Genomic DNA, 20,844 nt, shown 5'->3' with positions numbered 1-20,844 from the left:
AGGGTTATAGACTACAAGTGTTAATTTTCTCCAATAAATAAAAATATATATATATTAATACCATAATATCTATTATGACAATTAGGTCAGCGATTAGAATTTGGAAGCATAATCTATAACCATCATTTTTAATATGTAGCATGTTCTTTTTTTTTTTTCCCCTTCTTTGAGGGGAATAAAATTGCTTGATGCCAAGTTCAGCTTAAAGTTTTTGAACCAATTTCGAACTCTAAAAGAAAAAAAAAGAGTAAAAGATAAAAAGATAGCCCATTATTTGGAAATAAAAGTTTTTATCCTTATAAACACTTTTTTTTCCCAAGATTATTTTTAATTTTCACACATCCTTTTAATCTCACACTACTATTCTGTCAAAGCTGCTCATCACCTGGACACTGTTGCAGCAACAAGCCACAGCCACTCCCACCGCTACCACCACCACTGCCCGGCTTAAAACGCACCCAAAAACACAAAAAGTGGATTATGCATTTCAACCTGAACATTGGGTTTTGAGCAAGAATTCTTCCTCTTGATCTTTTGCTACTTTTATAATCATGAGAGGCTCAGAAAACGTGGCTGCGGAAGATTCCACCACCATATCAGATGATGGCGGAGCCACCACCGTCACCTATAACGACATTGAAGACAGCAAAGAACACGAAAAAGCCGTGGACTTGCCACCCAACCCGCCCCAACACCCGCCCACGCAGCCGCAGGCCAGTCCCTACCAAGAAGGAGAACTAGTCCTTGCTTATCATAACCAACGTGTCTACCCTGCCAAGGTTGTCAAAATTCAATCTTTCCTTCTACCCTTTACTACTATCATCCAACTTAAACTGGTTTCTTTTTCTTTTTTGGTTCATTTTTCGATTTTTTTTTGGAGCCGGGGGGGGGGGGGTGTTAGGGATTTTGTCTGCGTCAAGGCGTGATCATTTTCTTGTTCTGAAATGTTTAAAATTGATAAAATTTCTTTAAAAGCATTGTAAAGTAGGATGAATTAAATTAAATTTGTTATGGATATGTAGCTTAAAGCAATGGTATTGACCTGATAATTGTTGAGAATTCAGAAGAAAAATGTCAGCTTTTCCTTTGTTGCATAAAAAGTTAATTACGTTAGCAACTCAAATTATCAGGAAGAATTTAGCTATGGATCAAGGGCCTCACCAATGACTAGACATAGTTGTTTTAATGCAACGACAGACTTGGACAAATATACACAGTCAAACAACCACAAACTCGCAATTGTAAATTTACAACCATTTAAATGGTTCAAGATCAATTGGCAGCTGGAGTGCTCAGAAAATGTATTTCTATACTGGAGGCTTAGTTCCACTTTCTTCAGAAACCATAGTTCTGTAGTAGTAGAAGTATCTCTGGTTACAGAAAGAAGAAGAAGAAGAAGAAGAAAGAAAAGGAACTATAGATGTAGACAGATTGAACTTTCTTTCTGCCAATAACTCTTGACCAATCAGAAATTTGATATGCTATAAAAGCCGTATACATACCCCAGTTTTGATGGATAGGAACTTTCTTTTTTGTTCAGATAATTTTTGGAATTCTACTTACATGCAAGTGCTTCACATTTGTGTTCTGTATTTTCTGTCCAGATAATGAAGGTTGATCTCTTACTGAATGAATGGAGGTATTCAGTGCATTATCCCGTAAGTTCTACTTTCCTTATTCCATGTTCTATATATTCTCAAGTCACTTCACTGCTGCTGCTTCACTTATTTACATGGTTTATCAATAATTTTTTATAATATGAAAATGTTTGATTTAAGTCATAGTTTACTTTGATTAGTTCCTTATGGTATGCTTTTTTTTTCCTGCAGGGGTGGAAAAAAAGGTGAGTTCAGAATTTGGTATGCAATCTCAATTAAATATCCCATGGACACTTATTGAATTTATAATTGAGGATCTTTGTCTAATTCTTCTTTTTCATTTTTCTGGTTTTGGTAACCTCTTTTATTGTTCTTTTAGCTTTGATGTTCTTTTATCTTTTAAGACAATTCATTATTCTTGAAGTTAATGGATTCTTTTTCTATCAGATGATTCAACCATGATGTATAGTTTGCTTTGAATCAGCAAAATCAACCGTTTTAGGAAAGATACGTTGATCTACAATAAGTGATCTCACATCGAGTGCAAATTTATGCTATTCAGAAGGCAGAGTTCACCTTTGGCAAATTAAAATTCATGAAAAGGATAGGGCTTAACAAAAAAATGTGACAGAGTTACATGGAAAACTAAAGATCTAGTGGACCATGTATAAAAGTTGGATTGGGAAGTCTCAGTCCAAAAGAGATGTACCACAATAGTAAGCATTTCAACTTAAAGAGATGTACCACAACGTGAAGCATTTGAACTTGCAGACAACATTTAATACCCTTGAAGGCCATCCTATTCCTGTAAGTCCAAAGGCCCAACAAAATTACCAGAGTTATGACATTCAAAGCCTTATCTTGATATTGTCTTCTGCCCATGCCTTTCCAATTATTACAAGATAATTAGTAGTTCATAGCAGCCCAAACATAGATTGAGCAATGTGAGAACCGTATACCTAGAATGGTATAAGACTTAATAGTGTGTGATATAATGCTCTAAGTCTTCTCCACTCGCCTAGTATAAGAGAATCTTCACTTTGGCAAATTGAATTTTTCATTATAAAGATTTTGTAATCTTGTTGTGGCTGGTTACACTCAATCTTTTCACAAAAAACTTCCCTTTTTTTCAATATAGTCTTTACTGCAGAGTATCATAAGTAGAGCGTTTGTCTTTTATTAATAGACTGAATTAGGAAGTTATTAATTATTAAGATGCTTTCATAGCCCGAATTCTCAAATTTTCACACTCATTCTCATCCCATTCTTACTCACCTCACCATTTGACTGTTTAAATAGGGACAGAAACCTCTTTGGGAAAGGAGTGTGTTCTAAGAGTACTGGTGTAGTAATTGGGCATGCTGATTGCGATTTTGTGAGAAGTTCAATTTCGATTTCATTTTTTACAGTTGGGATGAAGTGGTAGGCATGGATCGCTTGATGAAATATACTGAAGAGAATCGACAAAAACAGCAGGAACACAACAAAAAGCAAGAAATGGAGAGCAATGCCAAGCCGGGGAGCAAACAGAAAATTTTGACTGGTTAGATTAGTTTTGCATTTCCATTATAGCTTTCGGTTCCTTTTTTGTTTTTCTGACTGTTTTCCTCTTAAAAATTGTGTGATGGAATGTGGCTGGAGTTAAACTATACTAGTAATCGGTAAAATGAAACTCATGAATTTAAATTTCTTTCGACGGAGACTGCTTTTTTGTTGTTATTATTTATGGACTTCAGTTAGAAGAGTCTTGAGTTGACATTTGCAATATGTGGATGGATTAAGTTCTTTGTTATGGGTTGAAATGATGGTTTATTGAACTGTCTGAGTTGACTTGGTTAAGGCTGCCGCACTTATCCCAACAATTCCAATTTATGGCTTCTTATTCTTCCTTCTTGCAAGTTTATATTAAAACAATAAATTGGAATACCGCTATTTTGAGACAATGAAGTCAAATTAAGTTTTTCAGGCTCCAAGATATGCTTGGGGGAAAAAAAAGGAAAATAGATTGCTTGAAGACCATTTTGGTTAATAGCATTTGTGAAAGATTAGTATCTAATGATGGAATTGTAGGCTATTCTGGTTTGACCACTGCAGGTGCAAGAGGCAAGAAGCGAAGAAGTGGATCAGTTCAAATGGTAAATGTTTGGGTTATGTCATTTTTCTTTACCACAGTGATTTGGAACTTGAATTGTAATGTTTTTATTAATTATTGCCTCTCTCTCTCTCTCTCTCTCACATGCACACACAAAACTGGAAAATTAAAGGGTACTATGAAAGCTTTGGTGTCCTTTTGATAATTTACTTCTTGCCTAGGTTGCTATTTAGTTGTGTTTCTTGCATTTATGATTCTTTGCCTTATTCTTTTTCCTCTTTTCCCTCTTTTCCCTCTGTGTATAGGATGTCAGGCTCCTTATACTGGATTCTTTGGGTCAATATGTAGCGGCTTTTGCTATTAGCTTAATTGAGTGGATAATGCTCTAGAGTCTCTCCTCCCTGTAGACTCACTGTGGTGTCTTTGTTTTTGGGGAAAGAGAAAAATCTGTATCAATCCAACTGAAACTGAATGCATTATGTTGGAATAGCAATAAGTTCTCATGTGGAAATTATAAAGTATAGCATATTCATTTTCTTTGCATACTTAGTTAGCGTACACCAGGAAAGCAAGGGATTTTAAATGTTCTTGCTATCTCTTTAAATATAAAGTAACCTGTATGGTTTGTTCTTTATTTTTTTCGGTTACTTTTAATGACCAATATGAAATTTCAAATCTCTCTTAATATAATGGTCAGTCAAACTTGATCATTCAATATGGAGCATGGGGAGCATGATACCTCAATTACTGAAGAATAAAGGTTAGAAACTCAATTACTTGGAACGTGGGATGATGGGTTATATTATGTGCCAAGGCAAGATGTGAACTCTTTACTTCCCTGTGTAACCTTCTCTTTTCTTGACAATTTTGCCATTCGTGCATCATGTAGAAATTAGAGTACTAAATATTTGAGAATTCAGTCAGATCAAGAATGTGATCTCGAGTGGTGGACATCTCTATCACTTAAGTTGGCAGCAGAGAACGTTTTACTGCTTAGAGAAAGAACATACATGAACTCTTGAGATTTCAGTTGTGTATGCTTATTTTCCCTTTGGTAATGGGAGTCTCTTTATGACTTTTGCTGTACCATTGTGGTTTTGCTCCTCAGTCTGGGAGGTAATAGGCAATTTAGTGAACTGATTTAGGTCTGGATAAGAGATACAAGTCAAATTTCATTTTTCTGATTGTGTCGAAGCTATTTGCTTTTCCAATTAGAATTAAACATCTCCTAGGGACTCAGAAAACTTGACAGAAGATATAAGATAGTGAATTGCATATGGAGTCTATTTTGTCTGGTGTTACCAGCTATGCAGCTTGATTGCTCACCCTTGGTTCTCAAAATTTTGTGCCATAGATTGTTTTTATATCTGTAATATGGAGTTGTCTTAATGAGTTCACTTCAGTTGGACTTATCGGTGTGTTTTTCTCTAGGAGAAAGCAATGCTTTTGACAGAAAAGCGGGTGAATATCCATATTCCACCTGGATTAAAGAAACTGCTTGTTCATGATTGGGAATGTGTTACACACTTGGGCAAGGTAATTATTTCTTCCTCTATGATAATTTCCTGGTTAGCTTCTTGATGTAGTATTATGCTTGTTTTGTTCTTATACATTGTCTGCAAGTAATTCTCAGTCGCTGATTTCTTCACTGTTTGTTGATTGATTTATTTGAAATCACTCGTTTCAGCAAGTAGAATTTGTAGCTGAAATCACCAGGAGGGTCTTATATCTACTGTAAACCTATTAGCATCAAGCTTAATTTGTCAAACTAACTTTTTCTATACAACGTGCCATAGTTATGTTTGTTTCTATGTGTTGCACAACTAGTGAATTGCCAAAATATCTTTTTGTCATTAATGTTCAGTTATGGATGTCAGACTTTGGTATAACGCCGCCAAAGGCTGTACTGATGATCCCCTTGGTACTTACATTATATTAAGATGCTCATTAAAGTGGAAAATTGCCCATGGTGCTTGGTTTTTCGTTTAGATTGACTTGGAGAGACAAAGATCACAGAAGTAACATGGCTGTCTGAGATCTTTCTTAATCAAAAACTGAAATAGAAAATCCTGACAAGCTAGCAGCGTTACTGCTCTATCTTCATTGGTGAATAAAACAATCTGCTAAGCCATCTTTTTCTCTTTCCATCTTCATATTGAAATCAAGATGACTAAAATCTTTATATTACTAGTGATGCCACTCCTTAGATGGTTGCTGGCTTTAGGTTTTAGATGTATATAACTTTACAGTAATAATGCTTCCGTTTCATGCAAGTACATTTATGCTGGGATGTTCCATCCTTTGAACTTGAACTTCAGTACCATGTAGCTTAAAGTGTATATGGAATCATTGTTCGTGGTTTTGATTCCTTAAATATGTAAGGTACAGAGATATTGGGCTCTAGAGTGATAAAAAACTTTATCCATCTTCTCTTCCAGTTCTTGCATTTGGTGTCTTATATTACTTTAAGAGACATAAGGCTTTTCAGATGATAAATTTTTCCTAATTTTCCTGAAAATATGCAAGGAATGTTGTATCCAATGTTAATTTTTGTGTCTAATAAAGTGGTACTTCTGAAGCTATTTATGCAATATATTAAATGAACTTTTTGTTTTCTCATGTATTTCAACTTGTCTTTGCTGTACATTGTCTCTTGTAGCTAGTCAAACTTCCTAGCTCTCCAAATGTTGATGAAGTCTTGAGCAAGTATTATGATTACCGGCTCAAGAAGGACGATGGGTAAGTCCTCGTGTTTTTTAACCTTGTTATTTGCTTGCTGCTTGTTCCTATCTCTTTTTTTAATCTGAAATCTCAACTTTAGATACTGATGCTTATAGAATGTCCTTTTCTGAATTTCCTGAAGTTTTATTCTATTGGAAGCTACAATTGAGGAAGTTTGTTAAGTTTTTATCAAAATCCTTTTATGAACTGATGGTGAAAGAGATCTAGACTGCTTGGACATTATCTTTTGCTCTACTGAGGTGCAACTAGCCTATCATACATATCGATCTAGATGACATTGATATCGATCTAGATGACATTGACAGCCTTGGGGTTGGAACTTTGACTGGATTATTTGTTTGCTTGGTACTTTGGTAAATCATGACTCATAATGTGCACCAGGGTATACATGGTGGTTAGACTATTCTTCAGGAGCAAATGTCAATGCAAGATATGGTATAAGTAAGGAATCAATAAAAGGGTTTGTACAAAAGGCAGATGTCTGAATTTCTCTTTAGAAGTTGGTCCTAAGTTAGGCCTGTAGGAGTTGGTCCCAAGTTACTCGAGGTGTCTGTTTCTGTATTGATATTGTACGGTTCTGAATTTTTAGTTCAGTACTTTTTGCATGTATGACTCAGTAACTGTTTAGTTAGAAATGGAAAGGAAGAGCTGATATCCATCTGGAGAGAGAATGTTGGATGATTTTAGTTGTGGAGCATGTTAAGTCAAACACAAAGATAAGCATACTTCCATTGTGAATCTTTCTTTGTTCAACCTGCTTTAGCATTTTCTCCTATCTGGTCTCTTGTAGCAAAACTTCAGCAAATTTTTAGTGATGGAAAAGTTTTGCTTTTCTTTCATTGATGAGTATCACTGACTATATTCTTTTGATTATTTTGCATTGCTTTTAGGGATGGATGCAGGTTAACTGGTTCTGTTGGAGAAGTAGTCAATGGTTTGCGTCGCTACTTCGATAAAGCTTTGCCTGCAATGCTGCTTTACAAGAATGAGCGGCAGCAATATGAAGAAGCAATAACAGATAATATTGCCCCTTCAGCTGTATATGGAGCTGAACATTTGTTGAGGCTATTTGGTATGCTTGTACTTCGTGCTGAAACCTAAGTACCTTTTTTTTTCCAAATTTGTCTGCTGAGAATCAACAGTAAGTACCACTGTACCACAGCAAAAATGTTGTGTTGCAGTCTATGGAAAATTGGACTACAAAAGAGGATTAATAAATCTATACAGAATTGCTTTGAAATGTAATGTATAGTTTATGATTGTATATGGTCATTGAGTTCTGGACTTGAGTGTGATTCATCAAATTCAGAGAGAGAAATGCCTGAAATTGCTATCAACTAATCTTTTATGCTTTAGAACTAGCAATTGTATTTTTCAGTCAATGCTTTTAAGCTTATTTGGAATATGTTAATATTCAAATTCTGTGAAATTCCAAATTGATTTGCTGTAATTCTGATAAGCAACAATGTTTGTTTCTACCTGATTATGGTCATTTTGTGAAGCTGCTTGAGTAATTGTTCGCAGACCAAAAAATTGATTACAATAATTTAAAAAAAAACTGTATATATGTCTGACTTGATTGTAAATTTTTATGCTGTTATTTCTTCCAGGTCTTTTTGTTGTGAATTCATTTTTGTTTTAATAACCGAAGTTTATCAGAAAACAGTTTCTCAAGTTTAACTTTTTTTTGGGTTAAACTGACAATGTTTATAAATCTGGTATATATGTTTTGGTAAACTCATCAATATACAGGGATGAGACAGGATAGGGAGTCTTTGCTGGTTCTCCTACTATATGCACATGCCTGGTATCAACTGCTAGGTCTAAACCTCTAGGTTCATAAGCTTATGTCTTGCTGCTCATTGTTTTAGGGATACGATTAGATGTCTTTGCTGCTGGAGTGATTCTTTCTCTACCTAATCAATTTTGTTGTTCTCTGCAGTTAAATTGCCCGATATATTACACAGCGGTGATATTGAGGACACAATACTATTAGAGTTGCAAGAATACTTGGTGGACTTTCTCAAGTATAAAATCTTTCTGCGCTCTTGTTTGTTTTTACAGCATAATTCCCTTTTCACCTATATTTTTAGGATGGCATCAGAGGAGTAGGATATAAACATAATTCTGATTTTCTTTGGCGACGACGTGCTTCTCTTATTTCACACATGGTTTTCTTCTCCTAAATGTGGTATTTGGAGTGCAGGTTCCTTCAGAAGAACCAAAGTAGTTTCTTTGCTGCTGCTCAGCAATCCACAGAAATCTCTGATTTAACCATTAAGAAACAAGAGGCCTGAGTTGGAACTTTGGTATGATTGTCTGCGTGTACATATAAATATAGGCTATGTGGCTGAAGATGAATTTTTTGGGATCATTTGCAGTTCTTTTTTGCTGCTTTCTTCATCTTCTGGCACCTGATATACCTCTTATTCTTCTTGGATGTTTGTATGAGTTAGTTACTGATATGAACACTACATATTGTTTGCCAAAAATGCATGTTTATTCAACCCGAGACTCCTTGGTTTAATTTACATTTTCTGCTGATTGCTGTACTTCGTTGTCTCAGTTTATGCAACAACCGATGCAGGTATATGATAACTGAAACTTTTTGTCAGTTTGAAGTAAATGCAAAATGCACTGCTTCTGGATGAGATATCAGTTGACGAATTAGAGACATCTCTAGCTCATAGCTCTTCACTGAACTTGCTCTAATTGCTAGACTATCAAACTAGTCTTGGTGCCGCAGGCTAAGAGGACCTAATTAGCCAGCTCGAAGTTTTCCATTTTCAGCTAATTTTAAATCAATTTTTGGACAAGCTTCCGGCTTTGAATTGGAATACTTCATTTGAATACACTTTATCAGCACTTTCCAAGAAGATGGCGGGGTGGCAAGCACTATTTTATTCGAGGAAAAGTCTTTAATTTACTGTAGCACCCGTTTCTGTGATGTGAATTTGGAAAAATCCACTTTTTTTTTCTTTTTTTCTTTTTGGGGGTCTAATGGGAGGCCTAAGGCTCTATTACATAGAGATTAGTCTAGGCGTAGGAACGCCCATAACATCCCGAGCTAGCAGGTTCCTCAAGTCATCTGGTGGAGCATGGAGAAACTTTCCTCCTGGGTCTGAATTTAGACTTTCCTTGGCTAAGATGTCTGCACATTGATTTCCTTCTCTCCATTGGTGCTGCTGCTTTGCGTTCCCATTGCTGGTCCAAGAACTTCCTAATCTGCTTTAGCTGAGTGTGATGCGGCACTATCAGGGGCATTGTAGCTTAGTAGCTCCAAACTTACTTTGGAATCCGTCTCCATTATGCTCATTGAAACATTTACTTGGATGACCACAAGTTTCCTCCAGTTGAATTGAATGACAAGAAAGATCTACTGCATACGTCCTTGAATGCGTCCCACATAAGGCTACAATTGACTCGACCTGCTCGCGAGCGAGTCAGAGCTTGACTCGAGTCAATTGAATTAACATATACGAGTCAAACTTGAGTAGCCATTTGTTAGGCTCGATTGTTTGATGAGTTGTTCAAAAAGCTCGAGTTAATGTGAAATTACAAAAATGTCTCTACATCAATTAAAATCGAGCTGACTTCAAGCTCCTCACGAGTCAGAATGTCGAGCGAAACTTGAGCTGACATCTCGAACTGCTTGTGAGCTAGAAATCAAACCAAGCTTGCTAGTTAGAAACGAGTCGAGTTTGAACTTTTCTTTTCCTAAACTAAGTCGAACTTGAGCTTCATTTTTTTGGCTCGATGAGCTCGAATTTGCAAATTAACAAATGTAGTTCGACTCGATAAGTTCAAAACTCAACTCGACTCGTCTGCAGCCCTAGTCCCGCATACACTGTTATTTGTAGTTTGAAAGTTTTAAGTGCACGACAAAACTTTTTAAGCTGAAGAAGTGAATCTGGCTCTTGTAAAACACATTCTTCCAGACGCCTCACCTTCATATGCTGCTATCTGTAGCTTGCAAGTGAAGTGCACGAGAAAACTTTCTAAGCTAAACTTATTAGTTAACTGGCTTCTGTGCACTACCTTCTTCGATACACCTGACCCTCGTATGTGTGGTTAATTGATTGCTGATTGCCACCTTTTTATTAAAAAAAATTCACTTCTTTTTTCTTGTCTCTGAAGTTGCACCAATTGAAGAAGTAAAGAGGAATGGCACTCTTTTCTTGCTACGACTAGTGAGTGTGTTTAGATTGAAGATTATTCCAGGAAAAAATTAGAATAATATTGTAGCATTTTTTTTATGATGTGATAATAAGGTAATAGTGAATTTGAATTGGTAAATTACATTTTTGTTAAGAAAGTCTCCGTCCATGACTTTTCGCAACGACAAGGTCCCACTCGAGTCTCGTACTTACTGATTGCCTGTGTTATATGGCAGTGGCTCCTATAAATTCATGCTTACTGTGGTCCAAGTACCTGGGGGGGGGTTTGGGTTTGGTTTATAAGTCCCTGGAAGGACCTCAAGAGTTGCCGGCTTTTGAGGTTTCTTCTGGGATTAGGTTTATAAAAGCCGAATTTCTAGACTTCAGTTTAGAAAAGGTCAAGAAGTGGTCCAAGTACCAAACTTTGACAAGTAACCTCTGAATTCAATGAAGTTACCTATGTTGAATAACACCTCCATCATTACTTGGTAAAAAAAAATTCCATCCATGCTCGATTAGTTAGTTTGTCTCCTCAACCAAAAGCATTTCTGGATTCAAGTTTGGTGAAAAAACCATGCGAATTCCTATATATTTCTCAAAAGATCGACTAAATTTGGAAAATAACAAACTAAAAATCCTTGCTTTTAGCTCTCAGAGTTCCTCCAAGCTTTTCTTTGTGCTCCATGCACAGTTAGCCATGTTAGGCAGTCTTCTACTATTGCTGTTGTTCTGGTCGTCTGCTTTTTCATTTCCAGGAGCTTTTGCATATAGTCGGTTGACGAAGGGCTCATCTCTATCGGTCGAAAACCAAGAGGACGTTTTGATTTCTCCAAATGGTCTATTCACGGCTGGGTTCCACTCTGTTGGCATCAATGCTTACTCTTTTGCAATTTGGTTTACTGAAAAGCTAAGTAATCGCACTATAGTGTGGATGGCTAACCGAGACCACCCTGTAAATGGAAAACACTCGAAGCTCACTCTACTCAAGGATGGTAATCTCATCTTAACTGATGCCAGTAAGTTCATTTCTTGGGCGACCAACACAGCTTCAGCTTCTTTTGTTCAGATACTCCTTCAAAACACTGGAAACCTTGTCCTGACAGAAAAGGATAATGTTCTGTGGCAGAGTTTTGATGTTCCTACGGACACTCTTCTCCCGGGACAACCTTTAACTAGGTACACGAGGCTAATTTCATCAAGGAGCCAAAATAATTACTCTTCAGGTTTCTATAAGCTTTTCTTTGATGATGATAATGTCCTACGTCTGGTTTTCGATGGCCCTGAGACATCTAGCATCTATTGGCCTGACCCTTGGTTGTTAAGCTTTGAAGCCGGAAGAACAAGGTACAATGACAGCAGGGTTGCGGTACTCGATTCATGGGGTCACTTCCAATCATCTGATCGAGTTGAGTTCAGGGCTGATGATTATGGTCCTGGCATACAGAGAAGGTTGACCCTTGATTTTGATGGTAACTTCCGTTTATACAGCCTTGATACCACTACAAGGAGTTGGATTGCTTCATGGGAAGCTATGATTGGATCATGCAGGATTCATGGTGCTTGTGGTCCCAACAGTTTGTGCAGCCATTATCCTAGTAGTGGCAGAAAGTGTTCTTGTCTTCAAGGATACAGAGTTAAAAATTACACTGACTGGGCTTATGGATGTGAGCCTGAGTATCAGCTGCCATGCAACAGCAGAGAGGTAACATATATCAAGCTTCCTCATGTTAATTTCTATGGATATAATATTGACATTTTGCACAACTGTACATTGGAAAAATGTGAGAAGATATGCAATGAATCACGCAAGTGCAAAGGATTCCAATACAGATTCAACAAGGAAAACGGAGTGTATGATTGTTATCCTAAAAGAGCTTTTCGTAATGGATTTATATCGCCTACTTACAGTGGAGTGCTTCATTTGAAACAGCCTAAGGCCCTTGCACTCGCCACTGACCAGCCAGCAAAAATATCCAGCTTAATTTGCTCAAGTACAAGCATTGTAACATTGAACAGGACTTACAAGAAGAAAGGTGAGAGGGAATCAGTAAGAATTCTGCTCTGGTTTGTCCCTGCTCTGGGATTGCTTGAGATGATCTGCATTGTTTCAGTATGGTTTTTCTTGTATAGATCTCGCAGGACCTCAGATAAGCAACCTTACGTGCATTTGTCAACAGGATTCAGAAAATACTCCTTTAGTGAGCTAAAGAAAGCTACTATAAATTTTGGTGAAGAGATAGGACGAGGGGGTAGTGGGATAGTGTATAAAGGTGTGCTGTTGGATCATCGTGTGGCAGCAGTTAAGCGACTCAAGGAAGCTAACCAAGATGAAGCAGAATTTTTAGCAGAGTTGAGCATTATTGGGAGGCTTAACCACATGCACTTGATAGATATATGGGGATACTGTGCAGAGGGAAAACACCGGTTTTTGGTGTATGAGTACTTGGAGCACGGTTCCTTAGCCGAAAACTTGCATTGTACTGTGATTGACTCGAAGATGAGGTTTGAAATTGCTCTAGGCACTGCAAAAGGCCTTGCTTATTTACACGAAGAGTGCTTGGAGTGGGTTTTGCACTGTGATATAAAGCCTCAGAATGTACTTTTGGACTCCAACTATCACCCAAAGCTAGCAGATTTTGGACTTTCAAAGCTATTGAGGAGAGCTGAGGTTAATGATTTGAGCTTTTCAAAGATCAGGGGAACCAGAGGCTACATGGCTCCTGAATGGATTGGCAATCTTCCCATCACTTCAAAAGTTGATGTTTACAGTTACGGAGTGGTCCTGCTGGAGATGGTGACTGGAAGGAGCCCCAAAATGCACGTTCAAACATTTGGTGTCGGAGGAGAAATGGTCGAGAAAACATTGATTGAGTGGGTTAGGGAAATGGTAAAGGGAGATAGTGAAATTACATCCTGGATTGATGAAATATTAGACCCCTTGCTGGACAATACTCAATGTGATAAAGGAAAAATGGCATTACTAGTTAGGGTTGCTTTACATTGTGTTGAGGAAGATAGAAAAGTTAGGCCAACCATGAGGCAGGTTGTAGAGATGCTTCTCCACTAATAAAAACTGTTTGTAGCAATATTCCTCCAGTGTTAAGGATGACAAGCTAGACAGAAATGATATTCAATTTTGAAGATGATTTGTAATTTGTCAAGTACAGAGCAATTAAATTGGAAAAGATTTAAAGAGCGAGCAAGCAACAGCATGCAAAGTTCAATTCGCCAAGTGTGAAAACTAATGACCAATAGAAAATCGTATTTATACCAAAACTTTCATTTTCATGCCTTGCAAGGGCCACACATTTTGGAATTTGTTCTCCAGTTATTTCAGCTTTTGACGAATAACCTTTACAACAATAATTACATTTGATGGAGAGTAAGGTAATAACAAATGAAGAAAGGGATAAGAACGGAAACCAACTAATCCAGTTAAACATTACTCCATTTCGGAAAGCTTGGCTGATATACAGCATACAACGCGCATAGAGCACTGTCATCTCCCACAATACTTCACCTGGAACTCGAAAATATCTCAATACCCTTGAGATCGGCACCAAAACCACATCAATTGGTTGAATATTTGTCCTTGTTCTGGTGCAGTGAAGCTCACAGGCTTTGAATCATGCTGGTGCACATTCAAGTGCATCCCTTTGCAACTGCTTTGTCACACTGATTTCCAGATTCCAGAGACAAGGACTTCCAGCGGAAACAGTCTGAGCAAGTCAAACGCTCCTGCTTAGTGGAAGCCGCTGCTCACGAGATTTTGGTATATGAAGTCTAGTCCTTTACAATAACTTTGGATTTTATAGGCATTGTATCAAGGTCATCCTCAAGATCACTGAATGATACATCTTCTTCGTTTACCAAAGTGATTGCAGTTCCCGTGTAGCCCTCTAATTCTGAGTCATCATCTAGCCAGTCATCCTCATGCTCATCATATTCCTCAATTGGTACTTTATGGGGTGGACCAGATAGCAACTCATTCCCTGTCGCACTTGTTAGATTTTCTTCATGCCCAGTTTTATCAATGAACTGAATTTCACGACTTTCATGTGGATGCTTCTCGGGCTCAGAGTCACTAGTCACCTGCAAAGCCGTAGAATCAAGAGGAAATGCTGTCTGAGACATGAATCTGGGCGTTTTGTCTTCACATGAAGCAACATCAAAACTTTTATAAGGAAAGTAATTTCTTTCTTCCAAGTCAAAAGTATCTCTTCCAAGCCAATGTGACTCTGGCTTTGTCTGCTTTTGAAGCTCATACATCCACATGGTCCTTGCTTTTACCAACTGCAAAGTGAGATAAGGAAATTTGTAACTCACTATTGAAAGAAAAATACTTCACTTGCTTCCATTTGATATTTACACTGGTCCTAACATCTCACCAATGTAAATTGCTTTTGGCTCCAATCAAATCAATAATCAGTGTGTGCAACTTAATTTAACTTGCTTGCTGCTGGCAGTTTCACAAAATCCACCAGAAGTGTACTTACAATGTAAAATCAACACGGGTGCTTTATCAGATTAAATTAGGGTGCTTACTGTACTATTTGTTAGCAGATTGCACAATCACCAATCTGCACTTGATAATTACTTCAATACAGAAGAGCAGAGGCTCTTAAATCTTTTTATTTTCCCAAATTTGACGTATCTTGCCCTCAATCGCCTCTACCATGGCGGTTTCTTTTTATTTTAGTACTCTCATTGTTATTCTCTTTATGTTGTTTTGGTTACATGGAATAGAATAAAAATAAAAAACCATTAATGGCTAAACGAAAAGCATATCAAATCCACAATTAATAGTTAACTGCTCCAGGACTGTATCCAGTCAACTAATGCTAAAACTAATTGATGATATGTGAACTCCTTCGATAAAAAATCCACAAACGTAATCAAATGAATGCCTAGCAATGCTAACATACCTCGGGTGTAGACAAAAGATCAACATCATGTTTATCAAGTCTCGAATGCAGAAGAACGAAATAGACCATCCAAAAGTAGCCTTCAGTCATATGGGCAGGGCAAAGCTCTCTTCTGAGAGCAGCTAATCTAGGTGCAAGATGTTCAATAGCTCGAGCATGTTTGAACTGGAGATCAGAAATTTCAAAATCTGAAGAAATAAAGAAAGGCATATCAAATAATTGCAATAGTTATAGAATCCACATGAATAAATGTAAAAAGTGAAGTCATAACTTCCTCATAGATGTTCAATTGCTCGAGCATGCTTGAATAGATCATACTGCATAAAGCCTGGCATGTAAATCAAGAAGTATTCCAACATTCTTAATGACAAGCATCTCTTTACATATAAAATCCATTCCCCTAAGAGTAACTAAAAGAAGTAGCCAAGAGTTGAGTCATCACTTTGAACATTATCCAAATTTTCATTGAGTTTGTTTGGATAAGAATTTATTTGGATGATTTATTTGATCCAGTTACTGTAGCACTTTTTGTGATGTGATGTATGTGAGATAAAAAGGTGATTGGGAATTGTGTGTATGATGCAAGCAAAACAAAATCTGAAATTTTTATTCTAAACTCTTGTTGTCCAATTGTCACTCCATTATCAGAGATTTCCCTCAACACCCCAAAGTATTGTTTGCTCCCAAAAGTAATCAAGGAGCACAAGGAAGAGGAGCAAAGATTCAGTATCATCAAAATTTTGGCATTCATTGCCCTCTTCCTCACTTTGCTAGATACATCAAAATCTCAACCCCTTTCACACACTACAAAACCTCTCCCACCCTCTCCATAAACCACCAAAAAGCACCCTACGCTAACACCACCTTAATCTCCTCTTTTAAACGAATTTAATACTTTCCTCCACTGCTAAACCAATCACCTTCGTTCTACAAATGCTCCATTTCAAAAATCCAAACAAAAACAGATCGTCAGGTCAACTGCCACTTGACCCTCTAGTTCCACCTGTATGATTAACGGATGATGCATCTGTAGCAGCAACCAAAATACACTCCACTTAACTTTAGCAACAGATAACAAAATTCAATACAAGAAAGCAAAAAGACTGTAACTTGACATCACATTGCAAGTAGCAAGTCAAGTTTGAAAATCAAATTTAACTTCTGGGAAGAGCTGCATTCCACATTATTGATGCATACAAATTAAAAAGATCCAACATATAATTACCATCAAATTCTTCCTCCTCCGACAAGGGAAAATTCAGCCACGTCTCGGGATGATGAGCCGTATTCTCCGCAAAGTCCAAAGCTTCCTCCGTTATCCCCACCGCGTCGGCTAATAAATCGTCTTCCTCCTCCTCCTCCTCCGGCATTCCCACTTCCAAAAAACTTTGCGGAAATCCCCCAAATTGCCCAAATTGCCCGTCCATTTCCTCATCACCCGAAACCGACCTCTCCGCAAGCTCCGTTCTTCTCCGATCCGATTCTAACCAATTGAAGCTCCTGGGTCGCGGCAGCGGAGGAGGTGGCGGAGGCGGAGGAGGAGGAGCTAGAAATGAAGCAACTCCCCATAATTGGCGCGTCAGGGTTTCCCTAAATTCAGATAAATCTTCTTTTACCCCTCGCCCTTGATTATTCGTACTCCGATCACCTATATCCTCGAAATTGCTATTATCATCCCCGACGGCATTGTTATTATTACTGTTACTATGATAACTATTGCTTTTCCCGGGGCGATCTTCTAAGTCTACTTCTTCTAAATCGAGGGATTCGGCGGGATGCAAGAAAATTGAGGTGTGATGTTGAGCGACGTCGTTTAAGTGCTGTTGCTGAGGCTTCTTGATTACGCCAGCATCATATTCATGTCGGTCAGCATCAGCATCGTCGTCGTCGTCATCGAGGCGGAGAGTGTTGGCTATGGAGCGAGCCAACCATGACATGGCTGACGGTGCTGCAGCCTGGGACGAAACCGGCCTTTTGCTCTTTGTTTTTACCTTTTTTTTTTTTTTTTTTGAAATTGAGTTGGATCGAGGTTGCAGGGGGAACGCTAGAGAGAGAGAGAGAGAATTTTATTTAAAAGACGGCGTCGTCTTCTGCGTCCGTCAGTGTCTCTACGTGGGTGATTTGTCTCTAATAGTAATTGATGGATGATCAATTGATCATCATTTCTTTTTGTGTCAGAGATTTTCTTTTTGGTTTTTGATGACTTAGGCTGGGTCCACCACTTCATCATTGGCCGGCATTGGGCTGATCATTTTACTAATTTGTGAATTTGGGGTTGATCAAGATTCAAGAATTGAAAATGGGATTTCTTTTCTTTCACTTTTCTCTTCTTTGTTGTCACTCTCGGCATCTAAAAGAAGCTGTGTTTGGGTACAAAAATGGAATAATAAAAGTTATGGATGTCTTCCTTTTTCAATAATCTTTTTTCCTTAAGAGGCCTGCCCTGCCCGGTTTTCCTCACTGACCACAAGAATACATAACTACACTACTGTGACCAGAAGAACTATTTTCTGAACTTAAACATTGCAGATATATTTAGGGATTTTAGAAAAATTTAGGGATAAAAAAGAGTGAAAATCACTTCTTTTCTATGTTAATAGGAAAAAAATGTGTAAGTGGGATAGTCATTGAAATTATCCAATGCATTTTCAATATTTAGCCGAACTTGCTACATGTACCATACCATATTGTGCTTCATATCAGTACATTATCAACACTTAGTATACACATCCTTGACCTTGAAGGGTTGCACCTGATACAAATTTTGATATACACAACAAAATCAATGTGCACCCTAATATAATAGTATAAATTTGCCAAATCATATAAGAAACGTAACATGTTATAGTTCCCTGCCCATAACAAAAAAATAATTACAGGGAAAGACATCATTTACATGCAAATGTTTGCTCCTGCTTTCTTGCTGATTTTCTGCAGTTGTTTCGGAGGGAATCAGCTCAATTGATAGACGATTACAGCCATTACTGACTTCTCAGAATAATATTCTGAGAATGAGATACTAGTGACTTCAGAGTTCAGAGTTGATGCTGTTAATTTGTCCTAGTATTTCACCAAGTGCTGCATCATCCTGCAGTATATCAGTATGAGAAACCCCAGGAAGTTTAATCACCTTAAGGGTCTGATTTCTATTATCTGCCCATTCCAGTTCCACAGACAATAAGCTAATTATGTTCGCTGTTCCATCTCCATCTCCATAAATAATCTCAGGTTGCTCATCAAAGCCGCATTCTCCATACAACAAGGTCTCCGGTGTCTCCACACCAGTGCCAACTATGCAAGTAATGGGCACTTCAGGAGCCACAAATTTTCCCACCAAAGGCAAAATTCGCGATTTGTAAGGCTTCACTCTTTCTGGAGCTCCAATGTCTTCAAGAAATTGTTCAATTTCATGTGCTGAATATGACGCATTTTGTGCAATCACAAGTGGTTTCTTCTGAGAAAATACTTTAGGAGAAGGCAAGAGCCATAGGTTACTTTCAGAACTCCTTTGCTCATTCCTGACTATCAGAGGATCAGCAAGGGGAATCCCTAGCGTATATCCAGAAGCAAAGGTGATCATCTGCTGAACTGTGCCACCCCAGGGTGCAGACAGTGCGATGAAATGCTTGACATATTTTTGACGCCAAGAAGGCGAATTTCGGTTGAGTAGTTGAAGGACAAATAGGCCTCCTAGGCTGTGGGATAGAAGGATCACTGGCTTGCCTCCATTTGAAGAGCTTGCATTTTCTATTAGATGTTTCAGGTCACTAAGAAACTTGGAACCAACAGCTGATGGATGACCTTCTGCTGCTAAACCATAACGAAAGTCATATGGTGCTCCGAATAGATTTTCACCATCCACGTAACCTATTTGTTCCAGGGACCTTGCAAGGGGCTCCATGTATGCAGTAATGTGCCTGCCAATTAATGCAAATTCCACATGGAGCTTCAAAACCAAAGTATTTCTTGAAGTATTATCAAGGATCTTAATACATCATGATGTTGGTTAATCAACAGAGCAATCAATTTTTAATGAAACCGGAGATAGCATGCCACCACTGTGTGGTAGTATATAGTAGAATACTCGGTATCAGACTGCTAAACTAAAAAGGAGTCAAACAAGAAGAACTTTCAGTACTTGACAATTGTTGATGGGTAGAAATTAAGAATCGATTTCCCACAGTTACTCAAAGTCGAAGTAACATTCAAGATAATCACCTGAAAAGTAAAAGAAAACTTACTTGAGATGGGGATTAAGATAAAGGAGAGATTGAATAGAGCCAAAATTAGGAACTCTAGTCTCCACTCCAGGGGCATTATAGTAGTCATCGAGGTAAGGATCATAATTTAGCATCATGCGGTCAGCAAAGCATCTAGTGAAGGGGGATAATATGATACTTAGATCGAACCACAGCCTAAACCAACCATTCTTGTCCTTCTTCAATGGATACCACCGGTTGCAAAACAAGCTTGGAGGCTTGTACTCTGCGGTTAGCCTAGCTTCTAGTTGATTGCCTCCAGTCCCGGGTACCAAGATCAAAGGGTGAAGGTGGGTTTTTGCTTGGCATAGACACAGCAGCATGGCCAATGAAAGAACAGCAAAATTCAGATAGATGCCTTTCATTTTGTTGATGAATTGTGGATCAATTCCTTGCCACTTTGAGAGAGCTGGAATTGTGAGAAGGTAGATGACATTGTCAGTGACTCAAGTGTTGTGTCGAGCCCCGTGCGTTGTTGGAGAAGTTCTGTGGTGGGGAATGGGTTAACGTCTATGAAGTGGTGCCCGCTCAAGCGTACTATGAAAAAGGAAAGAAATAAAAAGTAGTAGTTCTGGTCCAAAATACTAGTATTACATGTTTGTACTTTGGAGATGGTGAAATTTTGGGCTTTGATTTAGGCGTCCAAAGCAGGCAACAAGAAGAAAAACTGTGAAGCTTTCGGCCTGAGTTGAAGCTTTTATTGTTGTTAATGTCTCCAGGGTTCTAAAGTTTGAATTAGTCTGACCCAAGCAGTAGAGGTAAAAATGGCCCCTATCATAATTGGCCATATTTCTGATTTTGTTTTTCTGAAGACCTAAACATAAGTTGACAAGCACAAAAAGAAGCATTAATAACATTTTTTTTCCCTTCAATTGGAGATGCCAAGCGTTATAAGGAAAAGGGGGGAAAGGAGAGGGTTTGACAGTGGAGCCGAGACTTGGGTACTCATGGTTGCTTGGATGAAAATGTTTTCGAGAGAAAAATCGTTTTTGGATGAAAATGTAGCTGGAAGGGTACATTTCTAAAAACTTTGGGTATTGGCAGGTACTATCAAAAAGAACCCTTAAATGG

The 20,844-nt window shown here is 38.0% G+C and overlaps 4 protein-coding genes across 6 annotated transcripts; 2 read left to right on the top strand and 2 right to left on the bottom strand.

The window, feature by feature from the left end:
- The first annotated feature begins 335 nt into the window (after positions 1-335).
- Positions 336-8,939, top strand: LOC113713589 (protein MRG1-like). Of its 3 annotated transcripts, none has more exons than XM_027237345.2 (10): positions 336-779; positions 1,605-1,658; positions 1,830-1,843; positions 3,008-3,141; positions 3,693-3,733; positions 5,122-5,226; positions 6,350-6,429; positions 7,323-7,504; positions 8,375-8,459; positions 8,639-8,939. In XM_027237345.2, the coding sequence occupies exons 1-10, from the start codon at positions 552-554 to the stop codon at positions 8,727-8,729; spliced, it is 1,014 nt and encodes a 337-aa protein (XP_027093146.2). In that variant the 5' UTR covers positions 336-551; the 3' UTR covers positions 8,730-8,939. The 3 variants fall into 3 exon arrangements, with proteins under 3 accessions (XP_027093146.2, XP_027093145.2, XP_071925047.1); XM_027237344.2 differs by having other exon boundaries at positions 337-779; positions 3,669-3,733; XM_072068946.1 differs by having other exon boundaries at positions 639-779; positions 1,830-1,859; positions 3,669-3,733.
- Positions 8,940-11,145: 2,206 nt separating this feature from the next.
- Positions 11,146-13,776, top strand: LOC140016218 (putative receptor protein kinase ZmPK1). The gene has a single exon (XM_072069688.1). The coding sequence runs from the start codon at positions 11,164-11,166 to the stop codon at positions 13,654-13,656; it is 2,493 nt and encodes an 830-aa protein (XP_071925789.1). The 5' UTR covers positions 11,146-11,163; the 3' UTR covers positions 13,657-13,776.
- Positions 13,777-13,824: 48 nt separating this feature from the next.
- On the bottom strand, positions 13,825-17,661 carry LOC140016047 (uncharacterized). The gene is made up of 3 exons (XM_072068945.1): positions 16,740-17,661; positions 15,515-15,702; positions 13,825-14,882 (listed from the first exon to the last, which is right to left on the bottom strand). Exons 1-3 carry the CDS (start codon positions 17,449-17,451, stop codon positions 14,373-14,375), a joined length of 1,410 nt encoding a protein of 469 aa, XP_071925046.1. The 5' UTR covers positions 17,452-17,661; the 3' UTR covers positions 13,825-14,372.
- Positions 17,662-18,168: 507 nt separating this feature from the next.
- On the bottom strand, positions 18,169-20,277 carry LOC113713540 (lecithin-cholesterol acyltransferase-like 1). Its single transcript, XM_027237296.2, has 2 exons — positions 19,756-20,277; positions 18,169-19,431 (listed from the first exon to the last, which is right to left on the bottom strand). Exons 1-2 carry the CDS (start codon positions 20,136-20,138, stop codon positions 18,543-18,545), a joined length of 1,272 nt encoding a protein of 423 aa, XP_027093097.2. The 5' UTR covers positions 20,139-20,277; the 3' UTR covers positions 18,169-18,542.
- Positions 20,278-20,844: the final 567 nt, after the last annotated feature.

The sequence above is a fragment of the Coffea arabica genome, chromosome 10c (genome assembly GCF_036785885.1).
Source record: "Coffea arabica cultivar ET-39 chromosome 10c, Coffea Arabica ET-39 HiFi, whole genome shotgun sequence".
Lineage (NCBI taxonomy): Eukaryota > Viridiplantae > Streptophyta > Magnoliopsida > Gentianales > Rubiaceae > Coffea > Coffea arabica.
The sequence above is the reverse complement of the archived record's forward strand: the minus strand, read 5'-3'. Positions and strand labels throughout refer to the sequence as shown.

Coding starts and splice junctions, on each gene's coding strand:
- LOC140016218 (XM_072069688.1), top strand. CDS start 11,164: ATGCGAATTCCTATATATTTCTCAAAAGATCGACTAAATTTGGAAAAT.
- LOC113713540 (XM_027237296.2), bottom strand. CDS start 20,138: ATGAAAGGCATCTATCTGAATTTTGCTGTTCTTTCATTGGCCATGCTG. Junction 19,432..19,755: donor TATCTTAATCCCCATCTCAA/GTAAGTTTTCTT, acceptor ATTAATTGGCAG/GCACATTACTGCATACATGG.
- LOC113713589 (XM_027237344.2), top strand. CDS start 552: ATGAGAGGCTCAGAAAACGTGGCTGCGGAAGATTCCACCACCATATCA. Junction 3,734..5,121: donor GAAGTGGATCAGTTCAAATG/GTAAATGTTTGG, acceptor GTTTTTCTCTAG/GAGAAAGCAATGCTTTTGAC. Junction 6,430..7,322: donor CGGCTCAAGAAGGACGATGG/GTAAGTCCTCGT, acceptor CATTGCTTTTAG/GGATGGATGCAGGTTAACTG.
- LOC140016047 (XM_072068945.1), bottom strand. CDS start 17,451: ATGTCATGGTTGGCTCGCTCCATAGCCAACACTCTCCGCCTCGATGAC. Junction 15,703..16,739: donor GGAGGAGGAAGAATTTGATG/GTAATTATATGT, acceptor TTATTTCTTCAG/ATTTTGAAATTTCTGATCTC. Junction 14,883..15,514: donor ATCTTTTGTCTACACCCGAG/GTATGTTAGCAT, acceptor CTCACTTTGCAG/TTGGTAAAAGCAAGGACCAT.